General features: G+C 41.5%; 1 protein-coding gene across 7 annotated transcripts in view; it reads right to left on the reverse strand.

Moving 5' to 3' along the window:
• Positions 1 to 27,556, reverse strand: part of SPATS2L (spermatogenesis associated serine rich 2 like) — a 233,839-nt gene that overhangs the window by 25,060 nt on the left and 181,223 nt on the right. For all 7 annotated transcript variants that reach the window (XM_060194186.1, XM_060194184.1, XM_060194188.1 and 4 more), the window contains one exon: positions 3,461 to 3,519. In XM_060194186.1, coding sequence (XP_060050169.1) covers positions 3,461 to 3,519 — 59 coding nt within the window. The remainder of the gene's footprint in view (positions 1 to 3,460; positions 3,520 to 27,556) is intronic.

Below are 27,556 nucleotides of genomic sequence, written 5' to 3' on the forward strand. Positions count from 1 at the left end.
ACAGGCAAAACTGGCTTGGGTTAGTAAAAGATAACACAATGGTTATGTTAATTATTTACATGCCAGAGGCTCTTGTGCTGGTTTTCCTCTTTATATCTTTCTGCTTTTAAAAATTATCTGGTTTGTTTTAAGACACTGCCAGAGGTTTATTCTTGATAAATTAAGGTAATACATTGTGTTTTTGGTCTGATAGAAGATTTGTTTTGGCAAATCCTGATTTAACAAAATTAATATTTTGAACATTTAAACTATGAGGTTTTATTTTAGCCTTTTAAGTTGCCATATTAGAGTTCTAAGGAACAAAATCTATTAAGAGTTTTATATCTATGCTTACTCATGATAGCCTTGTGATGAGTAAAGATCTTAGTAAACTAAAGGCATAATAGTGTGCTTAAACTGTCTAATCAGTTTAAAATAATGCTAAAATGGTAAACATTTTATCATGTCAACACATTAGGTATTTACTTTCTATAACATATTGGTTTATTTTAATAAAGAGCCTTCTAAAATCATATTAAAAAAAAAAAAAAAAAAAAACCTCAAGCCAATTAACCATTAGATCATCAATTAACTTGGTACATGTACTCTCCCTAAGTAAATAATTATAGGTACATCTGCACATGAAGAACTGACTGCTCATATGGTAAGATTTAAAACTAAACATTTTTAATTTTTATTTATGGGTGTGTGATGACTCCTAAAGTCACTCATATCCTAAAATTTTTTATCATTTTTTTTACAAGCCTCTTAAAAATTATAATGCTAGACCTGCCATAGTGAGAGCACTTTACTGGCTCCTGCATTGTTTAATTAAGATCTTGCTATTCAGACTTTTAAGATTAATCTCCATTGATAAAAGCCAATGCTCTCTGACAGATTGATGTAATTCACCTGCCCATGTTTAGTAAACAAAAAAAACTTTTTTTTCTCAGTTGATATTTTTTCTAAATTTATGTGGGCTACAGCTCAAACAAGAAAAACTAAAACCCTTAAGCTTAATTAATAATAAAAAAAGGAAGGGTAATGCACCCTCCAGTATTCAGTTGGCTAAAGTGTCAATGAAGTAACATACTAAATCTTTTTAATATTTACAAAAATTCAAATTGTCCATTTATTATATCTCATTGACAAAGCCACACACTTTTCCAGTCATAGAGACATATTCTTTTTCTCTTTTTTCAACACTGGATGTCCATGTTTGTTTTCCTTTTATTATGGTGGATGACATTGCTCTTGCAAAATCCAGAGTCCCTGTTGGCAAGTCCTTACCACAAAGGACGCCATGGCAGTATATACTCCAGCTAACCTCACCAGCTTATCCAAGTCTTCTCTTTTTGCTGACCTGCCACTGCTGACTTCATCTTTGCATGCTTATTGACTGCTCACTTTTCTCAAAATATTCCTCAATGTTCAAGGAACCTCACCTTGACTTCTAATGTGTATGCACCTCCTCTGTGTTTTGGTAAACACCATCCTATATTTTCATGTCAATTCTTCTCTACCTGGTCCTTGCCTCCTAGTTTTGCTTGTTCCACAGCTGACCCTCTATGAAGAAGAATTTCATCAGCTGGCGCTGACCCACCAGAAGACCAGACGTGCTGTTTCTTCCCCTGGACATCACATCCACTGACTGCTTCCCTTAGACTTGCTGGTGGCATGCTAGGACACTCTATATATTCCTCCCATAAATTTTTTGACAAATTACAACAGGTTATAGACTCCACCACAAATAGTCTTGAGTCACTACAGAGCCCCTTATGAGACCCTTATTAGTCTTTTGTTAATGATTACCTTAAGGACCCTTTATTTTTAATAAGATTACTGATTTTATAAAACGGCAGATTGACTCTTTGGCATCAAAACCTTTGCAAATCCATTATCACAGACTTGATTTGGCTGATAGAGGCCTGGCTGAACCTGAAGATGACTGACCTCCCTTTTGGATGGCATAAAACTCAGAATTATGCACGGAAGCATCCAACCTTGGCAGGGAAAGGACACCAGTAAGGGGTGCAAGGCAAAGCACTGCAGGGGGAGGACCCTATTGTCCGCCTCTGAGTCCCCCGTGAAGCAAACCTGATTTGCATGGAGGTTGGTGTCAGCAACAAAAAATCATTTCTCTGGAAACTGTGGCTCTGCCTCCCCTCCCCAAAAAGACACCGAGAGCCTTATAAGATGCGGGAAGGTGGGTTTCTGCACCCACCCCTCGGGAGGAATCGGGTCAATACTTCCCCCCTCTGGTTAAACCTGCTGTCAGGGTCTCTGCTCCTCACCCACATTGCCTGCCTCAATTTTAAAATTATAACGAAGGGATGAGATGCCAGGAGCCATTTCTCTGCTTTGATAGATGATTAGCTTTGAAACAATGGAAGCCCTCGAGACAAGTTTCATTTCCCCCTGGGCAGGCCATTTTCCCCTCAGGTAGACCATTTATCAGAAACAGTGACACAACACATAGTTGTGGTAGCAAACATGATTTCATCCATTGTATGTTGCAAGGAACATTCCCCCTTTGAAGATTGCTCCCCCTCCTCCTCCTCCAGCACTTCCCCCTCCTTCCCCAAAGCCTTATAATGCCTGTGTTCACAATAAAATTTAGAGCTTGATCAGAAACTTGACTTGCTCTCGTTCTTCGCGTCTCTTGTCCCTATCATTTCAGGTCTCATTGGGTTGCTAGCCCCTGCTCACCGCCCTGCTGGCCGGGGCAATCGAGAGTGGAATGGGGAAAATAGTGAGGGAGAGAGACAGACACCTGCAGCACTGCTTTACCACTAGTGACGCTTTCCCCCTGTAGGTAAGGGCTTGGGGCTTGAACCTGGGTTCTTGTGCATGGGCACTCAACCAGGTACAACACCACCTGTCCCCCCAATCTTGATTATTTATTTTGCCTCCATGGGGCTTGGTGGGTGCCTGCACCATGAAGCCACTGCTCCTAGAGGTCATTTTTTCCATTTTTGTTGCCCTTGTTGTGGTTGTAGGATAGGACAGAGAGAAATGGAGAGAGGAGGGGAAGACAGAGGGGGAGAGAAAGACAGACACCTGCAGACCTGCTTCACCACTTGTGAGGTGACCCCCCTTGCAGGTGGGGAGCCCAGGGCTTGAACCAGGATCTTTACGTTGGTTCTTGCACTTTGCGCCGTGTGCACTTAACCCACTGTGCTACCTCCCAGCCCACCATCTTGATCTTTAAATAACTCAGCTGGCACACACCTTTTATTTGCAGAGTACCTTGTCTGTCCTGCACTGGATGGCTTGTATTTCTCCTTCCCTTTGCCACATGAGTATATAAGGGCCACATGATCTACTGGGGCTTACAATTCCTTGTCCAAGGTTACTGGGATTACTAGGCAGGTGCTAATGTGAATTCTGGACCCTCATTCAAGAGCCACAGCACCACCAGTCTGATCTCTGTTTGCTTCTGGAAAGGAGGACTCTAATCACCCAGCCATGCTGTACTTACTGGCTTCTTCTTTAACTTTATCCATTTCTGCCATTAGTGACACTTCTTTGTCGATGATGCTGGAGAAAGAAAAAGGAAAAGAAAAAATACTTTATCAAAGATACACTTTTAATAAGCACTTGGAAGGAAGGAAAAAATATTTTCATTAAACAAAACACAAAATTACCATAAATATTTCTATGTTACAATGCCAGCAGCACACTCTGCCTTTCCAAAAATGAGGCAACAGAGAAGGGAAGCTCCCAAGTCTTACACAGTGACATCTGCTTATTGAGTCATTGTCAGCAAATCTAAAATACAGAAGTCTTCTCAGACTTCCAGAATCGTGCTGCTGGATTTGGTAGTACTTTGCCCAATAAAGTCCCAAAGCAGTAAGTATCTTCCAAGCTGGCACCCAGGCCAACGGGTACTGAGCATACCAGTGTTCACCCTCCCTGATTCTGGCTGTGAGGAAGTAGAGAGGCACACCACTTGGAGCAGCATGGGCCATCTGGCCACACACTCTGTCACAGGAGTCTATGATGCCTTCTCATCCCTCCTGAGCATTTCTGTCTCTTCCCATGGTATTTCATGTACGTTTTGGTTGATCCTTGAAGAGGAACTACTTGCGTAAAGTGATGATTTGTACAGAAGTTTGCTTTTCTCCCACCCTATTTTCAGTTTCCTAGTTCTCTTCCCAGAAGTAGCACATCACCACACATCACTTACATGGCTTCTCAGATATTCATGCATACATGAACACAAATTTCATATGCATGTATGTATTTTTGCCAACAATGTTCTCACTGAGGTTTGGTATGTGTACAATGACTCCACTAGGAGGGGAAGGGAGAGAGATGGAGAGAGAGAGAGAGAGAGAGAGAGAGAGAGGAGAAAGAGAAGAGGACCCTTCAGCACTGTTCCACCACTCATGAAGTTCCCGGCAGCGATTGGGGACCAGTGGCTTGAACCCAGGACCTTGTGCTCAATAAAGTGTGCACTCTACATAGTGTACCACTACGTGGTCTCTAAAATGCAGTTTTTAAAAAATATTTTATTTATTTATTAATGAGAAGGATTAATAAATAAATAAAGGAGAGAAATAAATAAATAAGAAAGAGAAGGAGAGAGAGAAGGAACCAGACATCACTCTGGTATATGTGCTGCCAGGGACTGAACTCAGGACCTCATGCCTGAGAGACCAACGTTTTATCCACTGTGCCACCTCCCGGACCACTAAACTGCAGTTTTAAAAAAATTTGCATTTTAACCATAAATACTTTAATATATTGATATAGCTCTAAAAGATAAGGACTTTGGGGGAGGGAAATGTAATATTATCATATGACTTAAAAACAAATGAAATGCTTTCAGATTGCTGAAGTTACCAAATTTCTCCAGTTGCCACGGCTTCATATAGGCAAAGCATACACTTTACTACTAAACTACAGCGTTGGCTTTGTCCTTCAAAATTTTAACATGTTTAATATATACATATTTATTATCTCATGAGCTAGACAGAGAGACCCGAGTACTACCCAGTTCTCACAAATGTGATGCCAGAGCTCGAACCTGGGATCTCTGGCTTGCAAGTCATGGACTTTACATTTTTGTCAGAACCCCGGCCCCTTAACAAGATCTAAATAAGACCTCCTCACTACATCTAGTTGATTGTCTCCTAGATCTGTTTTAGATTGCAGGTTCTCTCCCACTTTTTTTTCTCTCTCTCTTCTCCCCGCCACCATACAATTTATTTACTGAAGAAAAGAAGTTGTCCTGTAGAGTGGTCCAAGGTTTGAACTTTATCGGTTGTATCTCCTTGGCACTGAACTTATTCATTTTTATTTCCTGTGAATTTATTTTTAGATGTGGAAATTTTATTAGCCTCATCTTTTTTTTTTAAATTTCAGTAGAAGACTTTATGTTAGACAGTTCAATCAGTAGACACATGGACACAATGAAACAGTCCCTCTTAAAAGAGCTTACTATATTCAGATTTCTTTTCTTTTTTATAATTTATTTCTTTATTGGGTATATTCAGATTTATATTCTGATTAAAATTTCATAGGAAATACAGAGAACAGCTCTACTTTTCATATTAATAGTCCTTGATGATCACCATTTCGATAATAGGGTTTGCAAAATAGCAATATTTAAACTGTTATCATTCCTTCATTTATTTACTAGAGTTTTTTCATAAGAATTTCTCATTTCAACAATTTGGTTATCATGAAGTAGTGTATACAGATAATGATGGAAAGGGGAAATTTTTTTTTTTTTTTTTAAATCAGAGCATTGCTCATCTCTGGTTTATGGTGGTGCAAGATTGAACCTGGGATTTCAGAGCCTCAGGCAGGAGAGTCTCTTTGCATAATCATTATGCTATCTACCACCCCCCCACCTGATCAATTCTTCATTCTCCTTTTATTTATCAGTTTTTAAAGTGATAGTTGTCTCCTTAGAATCCTCTAAAAGTAACCAGTGAAAAATTTTTGCTTGCCTCAATTTTAATACCTTTCAATGTGTTAGTTATTGAGAATCTCTTTGTATAACAATATGCTACCTACCTCGGTATTTTTTTTTTCTATGTCAGATATACGTTAAAAAAATGTATTAAAAGTCTATATGTCCTTAGGAGGGGATAATTTACATTTGTCAAGATAAGAAGTGGTAGAACATGTCCGGAAATTTTAGGGACCCTCAGCCTGATATAACCTAAACACTTGGAGAGTAAGGGCTGTGTGTCGAGGATATCAATTCTTTTCAACCAAGAAATCCGAATGCAAAGAACTGACATGTTCCAGTGAGCAGCACAGTCTCCAGAATTGGCTAAGAGCCTAATTCATCAAGTGCAGACGATAGATAGCTTCTAGACACATATAGCTTTTAGGTCACTGGCTACAGTCACTTTGGCAGAACTAGAATACCACTGCCTAGATTTGATCCGGTGTGCTTTAAATACAGGAAACATATGATGCAGAAAGTTGTTTGGTGAGAGAGAAGTTACTATTTTATATCTGTTCTAACTCTCAGTTCCCCTTCCTATAGGCCTCCACTGTGATCAGTTTCCAGAAATGCAGGAAACAGCAGACACTTGCTAACTGTGTGAAGTGCCGAGCTGAATCAATAGGTTGGCACTCCTGTGAGGAAGAGGGTAAATGTAGCTTCACTGTCAAATTTACATATGTATTTGCAATGGATGTCAAATAATGCTTTGCTTTTGCTTTTAAAGTTTTTAAAAAATCATCTTTATTTATTGAATAGAGACAGCTGAAATCAAGAGAGGAGGGGGAGCTACAAAGGGAGAGAGAGACAGAGAGACACCTGCAACACTGCTCCACCACTAGCAAAGCTTTCCCCCTGCAGGCAGGGACCGGAGGCTTGAACCCTGGTCCTTGTACATTGTAACATGTGCTCTCAAGCAGGTGCGCCACCACTAGCCCCCTTTGTTTTTGACTCTAACAGCCCTCTTTTAAAAATATTTATTTATTTATTGGATAGAGACAGAGAAAAATTGAGAAGGAAGAGGGGGTGGGGGAAAGAGGGAGGGAAGGAGGGAGGGATCTGCAGGTAGGGACTACGGGCTTGAACATGGGTCCCTGTGCATGGTTGTCTGCTAGGTGTGCCATATATTGTCTGCCTGGTGTGTCATCACCTGGTCAAACAACATTCTTATGGAGAACAATTGCATATTGTTTTAGGCAAACAAAGCTAATGGTTTTGTCATTAGATCTGACAAGAATCTGGCAGTCTAGAGCCCTGAAATCACAAATGTATAGTTAAGCTGCTCTGGCTGAGAAAATATCTCAAACATTTATGCACTATAAAATGGAGAAGAGAGGAGAGACAATACTTAACAAGAAGGCTGAGGGTGTTCTTGTGGAGAGCTGTGAATTACCAGCAGCAGGGTCTACAGAACAGCTCCAGGGTCCAGAACATCAAATCTACTGTAGGAAGGTGTATAATTTCAGTCTTGTTGGAAGCCTGTAGATTGTCACTCATCATGCTTAGTGTGAGTAGTCTGAAAGTGTGTGGTTGGACATACAGACATGGAGGCAGCAGCTGGGCTTTGCACTAAGGTCAAAGCAAGGTGGAACAGATGGAGAGAGGACAATCTGGTAGCTGAGTGAGTCTGAGGATGCTGAGATCCGCCTTGACCTCCAGAACTAACACAGATTGTGGAGAGGGCTTTGGACTTCCCCAAGATATGGAACAGGAATATTGGACAGTCTCTTTGGAAGCTTAAGAACGGGGATACTTCAGTAGACTTCAGAGCTATAGGACATGTAGGATTTGCAGGTAACCTGTGCTCCATTCCTCTCCCCTGTGGTTGCTAAGGTCTGGGATGTCTAGACAGCAATTTACATCAGAGGACACAGATGAAACAGCCTTTCACTTGACAACCATTTGCTGTGTTCTTGTCAGGTGTCATGTCAAAGTTTGGGGCTGGGAATGCAAGTATGAGTTCCTGAAAAAAAAAAAAGGGAGAAAGAGAGAAAGAAAGGAAGGAAGGAAGAAAGGAAGGAAGGAAGAAAGAAAGAGAAAGAAAGAAAGAAAGAAAGAAAAGAAAAGAAAAGAAAAGAAAAGAAAAGGAAAGGAAAGAAAAGAAAAAGGGAAAGAAACAGAGCTAAGGGTCTGGGCAGTGGTGTACCCGGTTGAGGGTATGTGTTACAATGAATAAAGACTGGGGTTCAAGCTCTTAGTCCCCACCTGTAGGAAGAAAGTGTCACAAATGTTGAAGCAGTGCTGCAGGTGTTTCTCTCACCCTTTCTAACTTCCCTCCCCTTTCAATTTCTCTGTATCTATCAGATAAACAAACAAATAAATGTGTCTCTTCATCCTCGGGAAGGCTGCAATCTCTTGAAGGAGGCAGTCAAGAGGAAGAAGGTGAAGGGACCTATTGGGGGAAGGGCAGAAAGAAGAAGAAGAAAAAAAACGAAAACAAAAAATGGAGGGGGAAGAAAATGGTGAAGGTAAGAAGTAATCAGAAGCTGTCCACTGGTAAGTCAACCAGAAGTCTTCTAAATAGGGCCTTCCAGCTTTGAGAGCAAGCAAGGTGCACCACTCAAGGAGAAACATGCATGTGATCTAAGACTAGCTCTGGGTAGGAGAGGAGTAGACTGCTGTGAAGGTTCCAAGACAGCCCTACATAGTCTTCTCAATCTCTAGCCCCAAGAAGGGACTCTGAATCTGAAGGCTGGCAACCTGTAGTCTCTGTGTGTGCGCTCAGAAATGTGCTGGAAGGCCCTTTGCTCATTTCTTTACCAACTATGAAACCAAGGCACACTTTTTGCTGATTACATTTCTTAGCCTGATTACGTGCCCAGAGAGTTTGCAAGATGGCCGTGTGGGGTATAATACATAACCTCAGGCCCAGCACATATTATACAAAGCTGAATAGTCACACAGTGGTGAGTTCAGGCCTCCTGGGCTAGCAAAAGGAGAGATAAAGGTTATAGGCAATAAATTGTTAATCTGCTTAATGCCCACTTGAAGATGGAAAAAATTCTGTGAAGTTGGCATCAAACCATACTTCCATTCCTCTGGGCATTTCAACAGAAGACTGTCCTCCAGCATCTCAGTAATTCAAGCATTATGTCTGACTGCTTTCCAGTCTCAGAAGCAGAATGGCAAGAAGTCTATGCTGACTCAGGACCCTGCTCTGAATTGATGACCCGAATGCAAACTACTTTGGTGCCAGCTGTAGGCACTCTGCCCATTCTCCCTCAGACTCTCAATAAGAAATACCTGAGGGTTTCCTCAAATTTCTGCTTTTGAGGCAGCAGGCTTGTGAAGAGGAAGAATTACTGTGGGGAGCGGGTGGAGAGGGTGAGGCAGCAAGGGCTGGGCTGTCCTGTCCTCTGTGGTTCAGGAAGAGTATGCTGGGCTAAGGAGAGACGGTGTCTGACATCTTCCTCATGACCACAAGTTCTGGAGCCATAGCCAGCTTCCTAAGGAGCTTTATCAGTACCATTTGCAAGCCCTGCCGAATCTTCCAGAGGCACCAGGGACCATGCACTGAGGTGTTGTCTGATGAAAGTAACTCAGTAAGCTGCACAAGGGCAGTGAGCTGGGCAAACCTTCTGGGCATGGAGTGAACTCTTATGGAGGGTAGGAAGGAGAGCCTTTGAGAGGAGTAAAATCGGAAAGACAATGAGTTGTAGGAAAGCCAGTGTCACAAGACCATGTTGCTGTGGGGAAGCAGAAAGTTTACATGCTTGCTCTCAAGGTACAGCTGTATGGATAGATTATGAGCCCCATGTTGCCTCAAAAGGGCTGAACACAACTCATATACCATGAGTGTTTAGTGCATGCCAGACACAGTAGGACAACACCAGTGCCTGGTTGGCATTATTTTAGCTCCACAGCAACTGAGCATGAAGGAGCTCTGTTCTTTCCTCACCACAGGGCCTTGGCACCTGTCCTTCCCTCAGCTATCAGACTCTCTCTCTTCCTCTCCCTCTCTCTCTCCAATCCTCTCCCTTCCAGTAACTTTGCCTCAACCTTTAGGTCTCCACTTAATCATCACTTCTTCAGGAATCCCTGGCTAAGTTTTATAAAACTTCTGCTCAGCTCTGTGGTGTTAGATTACTGTGAACTGTTGGACAGAAGTTTTCTGACAGTACTGAGTTTGGTGCGGAGTTATCATACTCGTTTTTCTAGGACCTAACAGTAATGGATCTTCTTCACTGGTGTAGCGTGTGGTACTTGCACACACACAAAGCTTATGTGGAAATTTACATGATTTCTGTAGCTAGTGACATATAAGGCTCAACAGTACCCATCAAAAGATGGTGGATTTGGTTCAGAATTGAGATTTCTGTTTGAAAAATGGGAGTGCTAATTATAATCATTGTGATTTGTACTTCCCCAAACTAATCATCTGAAATTCTAAGTTGTGAACATTTTTTTGGTTTTGTTTTTCAACAAAAATGTGCAGAAATACTAACTTCTTAACTTGATTTCTCACCTGCCACTATAAGTTCTCTAAATAGCCAAGCACAGCTGTCTTGAGGACCCTAGGTGTGGGGCACAATGAACATCTGCTATAAAGACAGACTCACCGAACACCCATAAACTGTCCTCACTTGCTTCAGATGTGCCCTCTCTCCATTCCAAAAACACATCTTCTCATTTTATCTAAACTCCATGGGTAGTAAAATTTTACTCTTTTGTGATAAAAAAGCTTTTATTAGCAAAGCAATAAGGTGTAAGGAGAAAGAGCTCACTATGGAAAAGCCTTTATGGTTTATTACATAGTTAATCACAAAGATAAAGTATCATTTGATAAAAATGTTTCCACTGTCTCAGTTCCTTTCTACAGAGGACTAATCATAACACTAATAAAAAGAATCAGAAAAGGCTGCATTCGCAGTCTTCCTGCTCTGTGGAAGACTCTTTGAATGTGGAGGCCAAGACTTTGAATGACAATGTGGCTTCCTTTGGAATCCTGAACAAGCCATGTCAAGCACAGTGTTCTTCATAAATAAAAATGCTCTGATGGGCACAGCCACAGGACTCTCTGTGGTTGACAGACGGGAGATCAGAAGCTGCTGGTGGGTACTGAGGGCTGAAAGCTGAGTTGCAAAGGGAATTTGAAGAAATCAAGCTGCAGCTGCCAAAGTTAAGATGCTAAAGAGTTAAAATCAGGTCACATTTCTTCTCCCCAGAGTTTGCCTCAGGGAGACTAGAGTGAGAGAAATTGCCTGGGACCATCTTATCTTTGGTTTTGCTTCAGGACTTTGTTGAAGAGGAAGTGCTTCCTTTTTGGACTTATTTCCTCAGTTGCAAAGCACAGTGAAGCAGGACAGTCTCTACTGTCAGAATGGAGGACAGAGGTTGGAGTGAGGTGGGGTGGGCAAGGTGACCACACAGAAGAGCCTCCTACTCCCAACCTCATTAGGGAGGAAAAAAATGTGGATTCTAATGAATGATAAGGGGATGTGTCAGCTTCCCTTGTCTCCAATAGAGAGCACTGAATATGCTTATCTGTGCTATGTCATAAAAGGTCTTATTTCTTTCACTAAATAGAAAGTCACTGCATACCACCACTCTCCGTAAGCCACTATCACTTTAGGCCTGTGAAAGCCAAGAGGAATGCCAGGTAAGATCCTGGCAGCCTACAGCCCCCAATGGCCCCTTGTAGCTACTATGTGGACCTGGAGTTGGCACAGACAGAAGAGCCACAACCTGGTTCCTTCCTGAAGGTGAGATTTTGCCCACCAGGTAGTGAAGAGGGAACTTCCTGTATACATTTAAGGTGTACTGCATTGTCACCATGGACACTATTTCCTGTACAACCTTTCAAGTATTTTGAGCTGTAGGAACTTTAAGAACAGCAAATGTGGGGCCAGGTGGAGGCTCACCTGATTAAGGGCACACATTGCAGTGATCAAGGACCCAGGTTCAAGCCCCTGATCCCCACCTGCAGGGGGAAAGCTTCACGAGTGGTAAAGCAGGGCTGCAGGTGTCTCTCTGTCTTTTTCCCTCTCTACCTCCCCCTCTCAACTTTCTCTCTGTCTCTATCCAGTAATAAATAAAAAGATTAAGAAATACATAAAAGAATAGCAAAAAAGGAGAGATTGTCTCTGAACTTCCTCTGTCTAAAGACAGATCTTCCAAGATATCAGTGGTCATAAATCCTCTCCATACATAGCAGGAAGCTCACCAATTTGGGGTGATCACCCAGCAGAGGAGATAGGAAAGATATTCACCCAGTCAAACTGTCACAAGTTTCTACACCTCTCATCTAGTCTTCCAAGGGGATAGTAATCATTCTTAAAAACCATTTTCTCTACTCAAAGAGGTTTATGTCAACCTCTCCACTTTCCACATGAAGGTGGTTTTAATCATGAATTCTATTTAATTTTTTTTTTAATCAGACACAAAGAACTAGAGCATCCCTCTGGTATATGGCAGTGCCAACCATCAAACTCTGCAAGCCCTAAGTCCCATCATTTAGCCACTTTCCCAGGTGCAAAATATTTGAGGGAAGTCATTTAAAAAAAGAGATTTGGGGCTCGGGCAATAGCGCAGTGGGTTAAGTGCATGTGGCGCAAAGCGCAAGGACTGGCCTAAGGATCCTGGCTCAAGCCTTCGGCTCCCCACCTGCAGGGGTGTCACTTCATAGGCACTGAAGCAAGTCTGCAGGTGTCTCTCTTTCTCTCCCCCTCTCGGTCTTTCCCTCCTCTCTCCATTTCTCTCTATCCTATCCAACAACGACATCAATAACAACAACAATAACAATTGCAATAATAAAACAACAAGAGCAACAAAAGAGAATAAATAAATAAATATTAAAAAAACAAGATTTATCTGATGAGACAGAGTTCAGAGAACCATTTTAGGGGCTGGACTCAGTGTCTCAGGTTTGCAAAGCATGTATGCACCACCCACTTAACTATCTTCAGACCTAATCCTGACTCTAAAACCAGCTTGGAAAAGTCCTGTTTTCATTGGGCACTTCTATGATTATGTGAAGTGTATCTGTTTATATTTCCTTTGTTATTCCACTTTATAATTATAGGGGGTTCCAAGGAAGAATTCAGATGGTAGGTAGAGGGGGAACACTTTTTCATCCCCTACATTTTCTTGTCCTCTCTCTCCTACACTTTGCACACTGGTATCATCAGTCACCCTGCTTCCAGGTGACCTGGCTTCGTTCCCTTTACTTCCCAGGTGATCAAGTTCTTTGAAGTCTACCGAAAAGGACTCTCCCACCCTCCTTTCCACTTGCACTGTTGCTGAGTTAACCTATGTTCTCAGTAAAGAGCTGGCTGTTTTTATTTATTTATTTATTTATTGGGGGGAGGTAGAGGTCCTGGTTCTGTCATCTTCTACTCTGTACTTTTTTTTCTTTTGCACTTAGATTTTATAACAATCTGCACTGTTTTTTATAACTGGAAAAAAAAAGAATTCTCTTACCCCAATGTAGCAATGACGACAAACTGATCTTTTTAAAGATCTCTTACATCCAGTGTAATGTGGTGGCAACAAGACAAAATTCAACATAAATGTCCACAGCATGTCGAGTGGGAATGAAATTCAGCCTGTAGGAAAGCTTCCTCAGAATCGTGACTGCCAGGGACTTCCATTAACTGTGCTCTTAAACACGAGTCGTGCTCAGTATACCAGGCAAAGCAAACACCCTCCTGACTGGCAATGAATGTTGATAGCCATGCTCAATTTGCCAGTCAGGCTGAGCCCATTTTATTTCTGTTGCTTTTATCATAAATAATATCAACTGTTAATGTTAATATCTCTTACTCTGCAAGGACTGGCGGAAGGATCCCGGTTCTGGCTCCCGGCTCCCCACCTGCAGGGGAGTCTCTTCACAGGTGGTGAAGCAGGTCTGCAGGTGTCTATCCTTTTCTTCCTGTCTCTGTCTCCCCCTCCCTCTCCATTTCTCTCTGTCCTATCCAACAATGACGACATCAATAAAAACAATAATTACAACAACAACAAAAAATTCTACAAATCTACATTCCATGTATACCTCTATTATTCAACATATGACTTTGCTTAATAGTCTGATTTCTCATCCTTGCTTATTAATAGCTTAATTTTGTTTCTTGCCATGGGACACACTGTCCAGGGAAAGTAACAACCATATTTTCAATTTCTAAAGCTACAGAAATATGATCTACCACCCCTTTTCAAAAAGAGAACTAAACTGAATCTTCAGAAGAATTTTTTTGCCTTTAAAATGTTTCTAATATTTTAAACATTTCTTTATTGGGGGACTAATGGCTTACAGTTGACAGTAAAATACAATAGGTTTTACATGCATAACATTTCCCAGTTTTCCACATAACAACACAATCCCCACTAGATCCTCCTCTGCCATCATGTTCCAGGACCTGAGCCCTCCCCTCATCCTAGAGTCTTTTACTTTGATGCAAGACATCATCTTTTTTTTTTTTTTAATGTTGATAAGATTGGGAGAAGTTGAGGAGAGAGGTGGATATAGAGAGGGAGAGACAGAGAGAGAGACATGTGGAGTACTGTTTCAACCCTTGTGAAGTTTTTCCACTCCCTCCTGCAGGTGGGGACCTGGAACTTGAACCTGGGTCCTTACACATAGTAATGTGTGTGCTCAACCACATGCACCACTGGCTGGCCCCCGGAAAAGCAAGCACACTCCTGCCTGCAGATGTTATTATCTAGCAGCAGCACGGCACCATTTGAGGCACTGAGTTGATATTCTCTTTATGTTCTTAAACTCATTTTATGTGCTTACTTGAAAACGCCCTGGGGAATGAAGCAATCAGGAGAAAACAAGCCACGTTTTGTAGTAAAAACAAACCAGAGTGAAAAATTCTCTATCTCATGCCCCAGACAGAGTCAGCTTCGCTGAGCACAGTCACACTTCTTGCCCCAGTTGTCTTTAGGGAGTGGTGTCAATGCACGAGCCACCGCGGGGGCTGAGCACAAATCATTTAGGAACAGGGACCACATGTGGCACAACAAGTCTCAAAAGCATCACTTCCTATTCAAGCCAAGGCAGCCCAGCCTCGCATCTGGAGCTTCTGGTCTCCCGAGCTGGGGGCAGGAGGTAATAAGCGCTCCTGGGTTTGGGCAGTAGGGCTCTCACCACCAGCACCTCCTATCTCATGCTGTTCTTCAGCACCTGCTCTCACCCACTGATTTCCCAAGCCGGGGCACAAGTCAAATGTTCGACTCCAACCTGATCTTGGTGAATTATTCTCTAGATAAACATTTTTAATTCTTCCATTAGTGATTTAATAGTGATTAAAAAGATGAAAAGATTGGGAGTCGGGTGGTAGCTCAGCGGGTTAAGAGCACATGGCGCAAAGCGCAAGGACTGGTTAGGATCCGGGTTTGAGCCCCCGGCTCCCCACCTGCTGGGGAGTCACTTCACGGGTGGTGAAGCAGGTTTGCAGGTGTCTCTCTGTCTCTCTATCTCTCCCTTCTCTCACAATTTCTCTCTGTCTCTATCCAATAACAAAAAAAAAAAAAAAAGAAGAAGAAAAGATCACAGGGGTATAATTCCACACAGTTCTTACCACCAGAGTTCCATGTTCCATCTTTTATTAGATTTACCAGGATTTTGTTCAGGATCTTTGCACAAAAGCAAGCAAACTGTCCCTTAGACTTGTGAGAGTTATGGTGGTTCTCTTTGGTGGGGACAGAGAACTTGGGTGGTGCTCCTCTCCTCTCCTCTCCCCTCCCCTCCCCTCCCCTCCCCCTCCCCTCCCCTCCCCTCCCCTCCTCTCCTCTCCTCTCCTCTCCTGGATCAACTAGGAATAACAAAGGAGACCACCTGGGACTGAAACAAGACAGGACTAGAACGACTACAGGAACCCACCAAATCACCGGTGAGTGCAAACACACGTGGCTGGTGACAGAGAGGACCCTAGGGAGAGACTAAGTGGCTGGTAACAGTCCGACAGTCTATCAGTTGAGACACCACCTCCAGTCTGTTCCACCAACAAGGGGACAGCTGAAGGGAGGAGAGGATTCCCCGGGAACTCACCAAGTGCAACCCTGAGTCTACATTGCTACTGCCCTCAGAATCTGGAGCAGCGACAGGGAGGGACACCAGGGGACCAATCCAGGCAAGAGTGATCAGTAATTTGAAAAGTACTGAGAGAGGGACCTCATAAGGCAGGGTGTGGCAGAGATAGTCCGGTGGTTATGCAAAGAGATTTTCACAGCCCCACAGCTATGCCACTGAGGTATAGGTCTTCTCCTGAATTTCTGGTTAGATCTAACCACACCCTGCCTTATCTATTGGTCAGGAGTCAGTGATTTAGTTAAGAAGCCTACTTATAGTTAGAAGCCCTCAGGCTTCCATAGCCTACAGAGAAGAAAAATAAAAATAAAAGAGGCTTTTAAATCACTGAGCTCCAACTCAGGGATTAAAATACTATTGAAACAACTGTTAACCACTGTGAACCCTTTAATAACCTTACTTAGACACAAGTCAAACCAGGAAGTAGTGATCAGTAATTTGAAAAGTAGTAAGAGATGGAACATATAACATAATATATAAAATGGGTAAACCAACAAGAAGAAATATTGGAGAAACTAACCAGGACAACAGTCCAGCTAAAAACTCCCCAAAGGGTGAAACACAAAATAACGAGTTCAACATCCAAACATTAGCTAAGGAAATAATCACAGGAATGAATAAAGAGTTTGAAAGAATTGTAATCAGAAATACAGGAACAACAAATGAGACTCTGGAAGAAAACACTAACTATCTCAAGGTTACTAGAGAGTTGAAAGCTGAAATAGCTGAGCTAAGAACACAACTAGCCCAACAAGCTAAAACAGTATCAGAACAGGGAAACAAAATAGATGAACTCCAGAGAACAGTAGAGGGCAGAGAGAATAGAATCAATGAGGCTGAAGACAGAATTAGCAAGATTGAGGACGAATTAGAGACAACTAAAAAAGAAGTAAGAGATCTCAAAAAGAGATTAACAGATGCTGAAAACAACAACAGAGACCTATGGGATGACTTCAAAAGAAACAATATATGCATTATTGGCTTACCAGAGGAAGAAAGAGAGGGAGAGGAAGAAGGCATTCTTCAGGCCATAATAGCTGAAAACTTCTCTAGTCTAGACAACATCAAAGACATAAAGATTCAAGAAGCCCAGAGGGTCCCAAACAGAATTAACCCAGACTTAAAGACACATCCTATTTAGAATGGGAAGGAATAAGGATAAAGAAAGGATCCTGAAGGCTGCAAGAGAAAAACAAAGAGTCACTTACAGAGGAAAACCCATAAGATTAGCAGCAGACTTCTCCACACAAACACTACAGGCCAGAAGAGAATGACAAGGTATCTATCAAGTGCTCAATGAGAAAGACTTTCAACCAAGAATACTATATCCTTCTAGACTGTCATTCAGACTAGATGGAGGCATCAAAACCTTCTCAGACAAGCAACAGTTGAAGGAAACAACTATCACCAAGCCTGCCCTGAAAGAAGTTCTGAAAGGTCTTCTATAAACAGTCAGACCATCCTAAATAGGACATATATCAGAACACTATAAAACTCTACAAGAATGGCGTTAAAATATCTTCAATCTTTGATATCAATAAATGTCAATGGCCTGAATTCACCTATTAAAAGAAACAGAGTAGGAAGATGGATCAGAAAATACAACCCAACAATATGCTGTCTACAGGAAACCCACCTAACTCAAAAAGACAAACACAGACTTAAAGTGAAACGATGGAAAACTACCATACAAGCCAATGGCCCAATAAAAAGGCAGGAACAGCTATTCTCATATCTGACATGATAAGACTTTAAAATAGATAATATTAAAAAAGATAGGAATAGACCCTACTTAATGCTCAGAGGATCAGTCAATCAAGAGGACTTAAGAATTATTAACATCTATGCACCCAATGAGAAGCCATCTAAATACATCAAACGTCTACTGAAAGAGCTACAGCAATATATTAACAGCAACACAGTCATAGTAGGGGACATCAACACCCCACTCTCTCAACTTGACAGATCATCCAGGCAGAAAATCAATAAAGACACAAGGGAGCTAAATGAAGAGATAGATAAACTAGAACTATTGGACATTTTCAGAGTCATTCATCCCAAGAAACTGGAATACACATTTTACTCAAATCCACATGGGTCATTCTCAAGGATAGACCATATGTTAGGCCACAAAGACAGCATCAGCAAATTCAAGAGCATTGAAATCATCCCAAGCATCTTCTCAGACCACAGTGGAATTAAACTAACACTTAACAATCAACAATAGATTAGTAATAGTCCGAAAATGTGGAAGCCCAACAGTACACTTCTTAACAACCTCTGAGTCAAAGAGAAACTCAAGGAAGAAATCAAAATGTTTCGAGACTTCAATGAAAATGAAGACACAAGCTATGAAAATATTTGGGACACAGCTAAGGCAGTACTGAGAGGGAAGTTCATAGCTATACAAGCACACATTAGGAAACAAGAAAAAGCACAAATAAAAAGCCTGATTGCACATCTTAAAGACCTAGAAGAAGAACAACAAAGGAACCCTAAAGCAACCAGAAGGACAGAAATCAATAAAGTTCGGGCAGAAATAAATAACATTGAGAATAAGAAAACCATACAAAAGATCAACAAAAGTAAATGTTGGTTCTTCGAAAGAGTGAACAAAATCGACAAACATTTAGCCAGACTCACAAAAAAAAAAAAAAAAGGGAGAAGACCCAAAAAAATCGGATCCTAAATTAAAGAGGAGATATCACAACAGACACCACAGAAATTCAACATATCATGTGAGGCTTCTATGAACAACTATATGCCACCAAGCTAGAGAACCTGGAAGAAACAGATGATTTCCTAGATACCTACCAACTTCCAAAACTAAGTAAAGAGGAAGTGGATAACATGAACAGGCCCATCACAGCTAATGAAATTGAAACAGTTATCAAAAATCTCCCCCAAAATAAAAGTCCTGGGCCAGATGGTTTTACAAATGAATTCGACAAAACCTTCAAAGAAGAACTAATACGTCTACTTTTAAAAGTCTTCCAGAAGATTGAAGACACTGGAATACTCCCTGCCAGCTTCTATGAAGCCAACATTACTCTGATACCAAAATCAGACAGGGACACAACCAAAAAAGAAAACTACAGACCAATATCTCTGATGAACATAGATGCAAAAATATTGAACAAAATTCTAGCCAACCGGATACAGCAGTATATCAAAAAGATTGTTCATCATGACCAAGTGGGGTTTATCCCAGTCATGCAAGGTTGGTTTAATGTATGTAAATCAGTCAATGTGATCCACCACATCAACAAAAGACCAAAAACCATATGGTCATATCCAACATCCCTTTATGATCAAAACACTACAAAAAATGGGAATAGATGGAAAATTCCTGAAGATAGTGGAGTCTATATATAGCAAACCTACAGCCAACATCATACTCAATGGTGAAAAACTGGAAGCATTTCCACTTATATCAGGTACTAGACAGGATGCCCACTATCACCATTACTATTCAACATAGTGTTGGAAGTTCTTGCCATAGCAATCAGGCAGGAGCAAGGAATTAAAGGGATACAGATTGGAAGAGAAGAAGTCAAACTCTCCCTATTTGCAAATGACATGATAGTATACACAGAAAAACCTAAGGATTCCAGCAAGAAGCTTTTGGAAATCATCAGGCAATACAGTAAGGTGTCAGGCTACAAAATTAACATTCAAAAGTCAGTGGCATTCCTCTAAGCAAACATTAAGCTAGAAGAAATTGAAATCCAGAAATCAATTACTTTTACTATAGCAACTAAAACAATAAAATATCTAGGAGTAAACCTAACCAAGGAAGTGAAAGACTTGTATACTGAAAATTCCGAGTCATTACTCAAGGAAATTGAAAAAGACACAAAGAAGTGGAAAGATATTCCATGTTCATGGGTTGGCAGAATTAACATCATCAAAATGAATATACTACCCAGAGCCATCTACAAATTTAATGCTATCCCCATCAAGATCCCAAGCACATTTTTTAGGAGAATAGAACAAATGCTACAAATGTTTATCTGGAACCAGAAAAGACCTAGAATTGCCAAAACAATCTTGAGAAAAAAGAACAGAACCGGAGGCGTCACACTCTCAGATCTCAAATTGTATTATATGGCCATTGTCATCAAAACTGCTTGGTACTGGAACAGGAATAGACACACTGGCCAGTGGAATAGAATTGAAAGCCCAGAAGTGAACCCCCACACCTATGGACATCTAATCTTTGATAAAGAGGCTCAGACTATTAAATAGGGAAAGCAGAGTCTCTTCAACAAATGGTGTTGGAAACAATGGGTTGAAACATGCAGAAGAATGAAACTGAGCCACTATATTTCACCAAATACAAAAGTAAATTCCAAGTGGATCAAGGACTTGGATGTTAGAACACAAACTATCAGACACTTAGAGGAAAATATTGGCAGAACTCTTTTCCGCATAAATTTGAAAGACATCTTCAATGAAATGAATCCAATTACAAAGAAGACTAAGGTAAGTATAAACCTATGGGACTACATCAAATTAAAAAGCCTCTGCACAGCAAAAGAAACCGCCACACAAACCAAGAGACCCCTTCCAGAATGGGAGAAGATCTTTATATGCCATACATCAGATAAGAGTTTAATAACCAACATATATAAAGAGCTTGCCAAACTCAACAACAAGACAACAAATAACCCCACCCAAAAATGGGGGGAGGACATGGACTGAATATTCACCACAGAAGAGATCCAAAAGGCTGAGAAACACATGAAAAAATGCTCCAAGTCTCTGATTGTCAGAGAAATGCAAATAAAGACAACAATGAGATACCACTTCACTCCTGTGAGAATGTCATACATCAGAAAAGGTAACAGCAGCAAATGCTGGAGAGGGTGTGGGGTCAAAGGAACCTTCCTGCCCTGCTTCTGGGAATGTCAATTGGTCCAACCTCTGTGGAGAACAGTCTGGAGAACTCTCAGAAGGCTAGAAATGGACCTACCCTATGATCCTGCAATTCCTCTCCTGGGGATATATCCTAAGGAACACAACATATCCATCCAAAAAGATCTGTGTACACATATGTTCTTGGCTGCACAATTTGTAATAGCCAAAACCTGGAAGCAACCCAGGTGTCCAACAACAGATGAGTGGCTGAGCAAGTTGTAGTATATATACACAATGGAATACTACTCAGCTGTTAAAAATGGTGACTTCACCGTTTTCTGCTGATCTTGGATGGACCTTGAAAAAAAATCACGTTGAGTGAAATAAGTCAGAAACAGAAGGATGAATATGGGATGATCTCACTCTCAGGCAGAAGTTGAAAAACAAGATCAGAAAAGAAAACAGAAGTAGAACCTGAAATGGAACTTGCGTATCACACCAAAGTAAAAGACTCTGGGGTGGGTGGGTGGGGAGAATACAGGTTCAAGAAGGATGACGGAGGACCTAGTGTGGGTTGTATTGTTATATGGGAATCTGGGGAATGTTATGCATGTACAAACTATTGTACTTACTGTTGAATGTAAAACATTAATTCCCCAATAAAAAAAAAGTGGAAAAAAAAAAAGAACTTGGGTGGTGGGTATGGTGTGGAACTGTACCCTGCAAATCTTACAATCAAGTAACTCACTATTAATCACAAGTAAAAAAATAGAAAAATAATTATATTCCACATACTTCTATTTTACCCTGAGGTAGACCACCCCAACCTTTAGCATATATAGGTCAACAACAGCATCTGTACATATATGACTGACTAGTGTATGTTCTGGTTTAAGAGGAATCTGCTCAAATTCTCTTATCAATGGAGAGTCCTAGCTACCATACTCCTCTATCATGGTCTGCCTTGGTCTTTTTTGCTTTTGGCTCCTTATATTGTTTTCTCCTTTCTCAGTGTGGCAAATTCCTTGTCTTCCTTCAAGAGCCACCAGCAGTGTCACTTCTGGTAGGGTTTTTTTCCTCAGGAGGCTAGCAATGCAGGGCTTTACCTCCCCCATGCACAGCTCCATTCCAATAGCTGCCACACTGATTCCACAGCTGTTTCTGCTGACTCCCACTGGGCCCCAGCTTTCTTAGCAAAGAGATTATTATTATTACTATTATTTTACTCAGTTTTCACTGGTACCCACTGTGCTCATTAAATACAGATTCCTGTACCTCTGGAAATGAGGTTCCTGATATTCTAAAACTGGAGAAGCCTCAGACTGTTATACCAACAGATGGATGAAGGAAGAAGAAAAGAGATAAGAAAGGCAGAGAAGGCAGGTTGAGAGAGGGGAGGGCCATTGTGGAGGCTAAATGTGGCTATTAGGGATGAGAAGTCCTTCTACCTGACCCCTCTCCTCCTCAGATAGTCAGTAGTGAAAAGCTGTGATGAAATAGCTGCATCTCATTGCTGGGGTCCACAGCAAGCTTAGTAAAGAGAAGGTGGCTTGGCATACAAAAGTTTAATACAACTTTACCTGGCAGGAAAGAGGACCAACCCAGACCACTCGTCTATCCTGGCCCAGTTAAGAGAATTACCAGAATGACCTAAGAGCTGCATCTCTTGTACAAGGACTTTCATAAAAATCTCTATAAACTGACAGAAGAAGCACCATTTTGTAGCTGAGGTAAAATCAACAAACTCAGCTGCTTTCAGAACTAAAATATGAAGAGATGAGATTTATGCCCTATTTTGTACACCTCAGTCTTCTTAATTAAATTGTTAATAAGCCTCAGAACACATGGCTTTGTTAGTATACAGCATCCTAAAAAAAAGGTTTACAGCTACTGGAAGAAAAAAAACAGTTTACAAATAAGGAATTCTATTTTGCTATACCCAGGCTTAGCCTTTTATAGGGTTTGTTGCTGTCTTAGGTGACCAATGGCCACCAATTACTCCTGAATCTCACTCTGTACCAGGCTTAATACACAGAAGCCAGTGCCAAGATCTATTCTGAAACTGTGGCCCAGGACAGCCCCCTTTAAGAATATGTATTTTCTATGTCATACTAAAAACAGATTCATATGATTCTCCCAGTGAAAATGAATTATACTGTAAATTTAATACACACACACACACACACACACACACACACACACACACACACAGTTCATACTTTCCCTCTGGGATTGTGTAGACAGAAGAATCTGCTTAATTTCTTTTTATATTTCTATTCTACCATGACAGGAGCATGTCACCAAGCTGGTTGATTGGTAGCCTTCATTTGCTGAAAAGAGTCAGAAATCGTTTCAGATTTCAAGCTGAAATCAGAAGCAACTTCTTGTCCTCCAGCTCTTATTGTGGGCCTATTATTCTGCAGAGAAGGCTGCAGTGAAAAGAAGCTGACTTTCAGTGTAAGTGTGCAGCTGACATAATGGATGGAGGTAATCACACAAGGAACTCGGAAGGCTATTAATACAAGGCTCTATTTATGCCAGCTTCCTGGGGACTAGACACAACTGAAAAGGCCAGTTTTGTACTTTTTGTAATTATCAACCTGCACTCCTTTCATGTGGACAGATTCACTCAGTCCTTGCAGTGGCCCTGGGGAAACATCTCATGCAGAGAAAAACCTCGAGGAGGAAAGAAACCATTCACCTCCAAAGTGTGAGCTCTCCCTATTTAGAATGACACTGTTCATAGACAAGGCAAGATCGGCAATACATTATGCCCTGGGGGCCTGCCTCTGCTACAAAGTCAAGGGAACCTTGAGTTCCTCCATGCTAGTTGCTATTTACTCTGTTTTACAACATCAGATTGAATCCTGTAGCTTATTTCTGTTTATTGGACTGGGGCAGAGGAAGGAAAAGGAGTCATTCTGGGCAATTTGTCAGCTAGGACAGAAACAAAACCGAAGCACAAGGCTCTCCTGAAGCAGAAACCCACCCATTAGCCTACTCTGTCGTTGTCCACGTTTCTGTAGCCTGGCATTATCTCTAACGTCAGGTGTGGGGAGAAGGGACAAGTTGGTTTAATTTATGTTGGACAGTGTTTTACATGAGTCACAAGCATGTGGGCATTCTGAAAAGAGCCAGCTATGAGAAGGAAAGAGATTAGTCCACATCTTGTTTGCACAAGTTCTGATCAATGGGCAGATGGCATTCACTTCCAGAGCTGGAGGACATGGAGACCTTTTATTAAACCCCTCTTCACAAAACCATCAACAAGATACAACCCAAAGGCCTGATTCTGTCTTCATTAAATGTTTAGTCTCTGAAGCTGACAGGATATGCTAAGTAGTTAACACACTAGTTGAGACATTTAATAGAGCACTGAAGACTGCTGCACAGTTATGATCCTGCTAAGTGTCTGGGATGCTCCCTCATGCCAGCTGTCCTCCTGGGCTTTCCCTGATGGGTGTCCCTCTCTGAAGGTTTCTCTAGAGCAAGGCTTTTTACTACTGTGCAGCTCACTGCTCAGACACTGCAGATGATAGTGAAGCTGCTAGGGAGGTTTTCTACGTCAGTCACACAGTGCTAAACTCAAATCTCAAATGGCTGGGAAAGCTGTGGGAAAACACTATGGAATACAATGCAGCTATGAAGAACACTGAACCTGCCTTCTCTGACCCATCTTGGATGCAGCTTGAAGAAATTATGTGAAGTGAGCTAAGTCAGAAAGACAAAAATGAGTCTGGGATGACCCCACTTAGAAACAGAAGTTGAGAAAGAACAGAAAGGGAAACACAAAGCAGAATCTGACCGAGTTTGGAGTAGCGCACCAAAGTAAAAATCTCTGGGTGGAGGATGAGGGATCACGTTCAGCTTCACTGTGGGGGTTGGGGGTGAAGACACAGGCCTTTGGTGGTGGGAATGGTGTTATTATACACTCCTATTAACCTATAGTCTTATAAATCACTATCTAATCAATATAAGAGGGGAAAAATAGACTGAATGTTTCAAACCTTTTCTCTTTTTAATTGCCTCCAGTGTTATCTCTGGGGCTCTGTGCCAGCACTACAAATCCACTGCTCCTGGAGGCCATTTTTCAGATTTTGTTGCCCTTGCTGTGGTTGCTATTGTTATTGTTGTTATAGCTGTTGTTGCTGTTGGATAGGACAGAGAGAAATGGAGAGAGGAGGGGAAGACAGAGAGGGGGAGAGAAAGACGGACACCTGCAGACCTGTTTCACTGCCTGTGAAGTGACCCCCCCCCCCGCAGGTGGGAAGCCGGGGGCTCGAACCGGATCCTTACACCAGTCCTTGCTCTTTGCACCATGTGTGCTTAACCCACTGTGCTACCACCCAGCCCCCAATGTTTCAAGCCTTTTGATGCATAGACCCCTCTTTAAAAAATAAAAAAATCTGTCTTTTTAAATTTTATTAGTGATTTAATAAAGTCACTTACAAATCTTATGATTTACAAGATCATAAGATAAGAGAGGTATACTTCTGCATCATTCTCCAGAGTTCTGGATCTCTAGTCCCTCCACTGTAAGCTACAGCAGCTCTTCTTTCTTGCAGACATGGGTTACCTATTATTTCTACAGCTACATGTCTATATCTATATTTGTATATATTTGCCCATTTTTTCCTATGATCCCATCTTTTCTTCCTTTCCAAGTCACACCTACACCTATTACTACTACTAAATATCCTTCCTTTTTTTTTTTTTTTCCTTCTCTCTCTCCAGGTCCTGATGGAGTTAAGAGTTCAGAGCCTTCTGGTCATCTTCCCTTATAATTTCTCCCCTGCTAGGAGTGTGGATTAAAATTCTTTATGGGGAGCAGAAGGTGGGAGGTCTGGCTTCTGTAATTGCTTCTCCGCTGGACATGAGCATTGGCAGGTCGATCCACACCCCCAGTCTGCTCAGATGAAATCTCTATTTCACCCAAGCTGCTCTCCACTTCCTCCTCGGTGTGACTGAACTCAGAACTCAAGTTTGCTGGTCACACCATTTATGTATACTCTGTGATGAATATCTGACTATAGAACCTCTTTTTCCATAAATATCTATCTTATACTTCTCTGTCAGCATATCCAGACAGGCAAATTCTATCAGTTCTTCTCAGAGGGGATAAATAGATGGTCAACAAGTATCTGTGCGACCACTGCGATACCATGTGAAATGCAGAAAGACCTTCTGTTTTCACTCAGTTTAAACAGCAAAAGGCTGGCACCCTCAAAGATGTCACTGGCTCTGCAAAGCTGAACGCATGCCACGTGTGCCCAGGAATATCAAGGCATAGTTCTGCCTGGCTGAAGCCAAAGAAAAATAATAATCCCCAAACAGTCATTTAACGCAACGATTCCCTCCTGCATTTATCTCCAAACGCCTCAACTCTTCATCCTAATCCTAGTCCCTAATGAGATATTTCGTCTTATTGCAAAATGAGCAAAGGACTTGGGTCAAGGCAGAATGGCTAAAGAAAGTGCCTGCTTGTCACTAGCCACAAGCTTCAGTTCATAACTGTTCTGTTTTCTCTCACTCAAGAACTGAGTTAAGTACTACAAAGGAAAACAGACAAAAAAAAAAAAAACCCTCTCAATTTCATTGTCCCCTACCCACCTCACCCCCACACACTTCTGGCCTAAAGGAGGCAGTGTTGTAATTTGACCTTTAAAATGTGTGGCTAGATGGTTTGCATTTTAGGCAGTGTGAAAAAAAATTTTTTTCCTTTGCACTAATATAAGAGAGAGAGAGGGAGAGGAGGTTGTTTTTTGAGCATGTAAATGATTGGAAAGGCAATTTCCTCTCTTACATCTCTGATGAGGGAAGCTGGGGGGAGGGGCAGAGTTACTCAGGTGTTGCACAGGGAAGAATAACCTTCCTTCCCTCAAGCATCTGCAGCTGGACATGACAAAGACGGATGTTCCCCTCCCCTCTTCTCCCAGATCTTCTCAATATTATTGATATTTGGGGCTGGACAGCTTTTTTTTCCCTATTTTTAAATTTTATTAGTGATCTGGTATTAATTTACAAAATTACAAGATAATAGGGGTACAACTTGACACCATTCTCATCTAAATTGCCAATCCTTCCATTGTAGCTACAGCAGTTCTCTCTCTCTCTCTCTCTTACTGGCAAATCTCATTTATTAATTTATTTTTTTATATTTATTTATTCCCTTTTGTTGTCCTTGTTGTTTTATTGTTGTAGTTATTATTGATGTCGTTGTTGTTGAATAGGACAGAGAGAAATGGAGAGAGGAGGGGAAGACAGAGAAGGGGAGAGAAAGATAGACACCTGCAGACCTGCTTCACTGCCTGTGAAGCAACTCCCCTGCAGGTGAGGAGCCGGGGCTCCAACAGGGATCCTTATACCAGTCCTTGCGCTTTGCACCACATGTGCTTAACCCACTGTTTTACTGCCCGACTCCCTATTAATTTATTTTTTATGTGTGCGGGTAGGAGAGAGGTGACTGCATTCTAGTACATTTAGCAGTGGGCCTGGACTCTTCCTGTTGAGATGGCAGGAACACTCCCTTCTCAGCAATTTTGACAGTCAAGAATATTTCTTTTTTCCTTTCTCTTAATTGTTTTTTATTTATTTACTGATGGATAGAGACAGAGAGAAATTGGGGGGGGGGAGAACGAGGGAGAGAGACAGAGAGACACCCGAAGCCTTGCTTCACCACTCGTGAAGCTTTCCCCCTGCAGGTGGGGACCAGGGGCTTGAAC

Source organism: Erinaceus europaeus, chromosome 7, assembly GCF_950295315.1.
Source record: "Erinaceus europaeus chromosome 7, mEriEur2.1, whole genome shotgun sequence".
NCBI lineage: Eukaryota > Metazoa > Chordata > Mammalia > Eulipotyphla > Erinaceidae > Erinaceus > Erinaceus europaeus.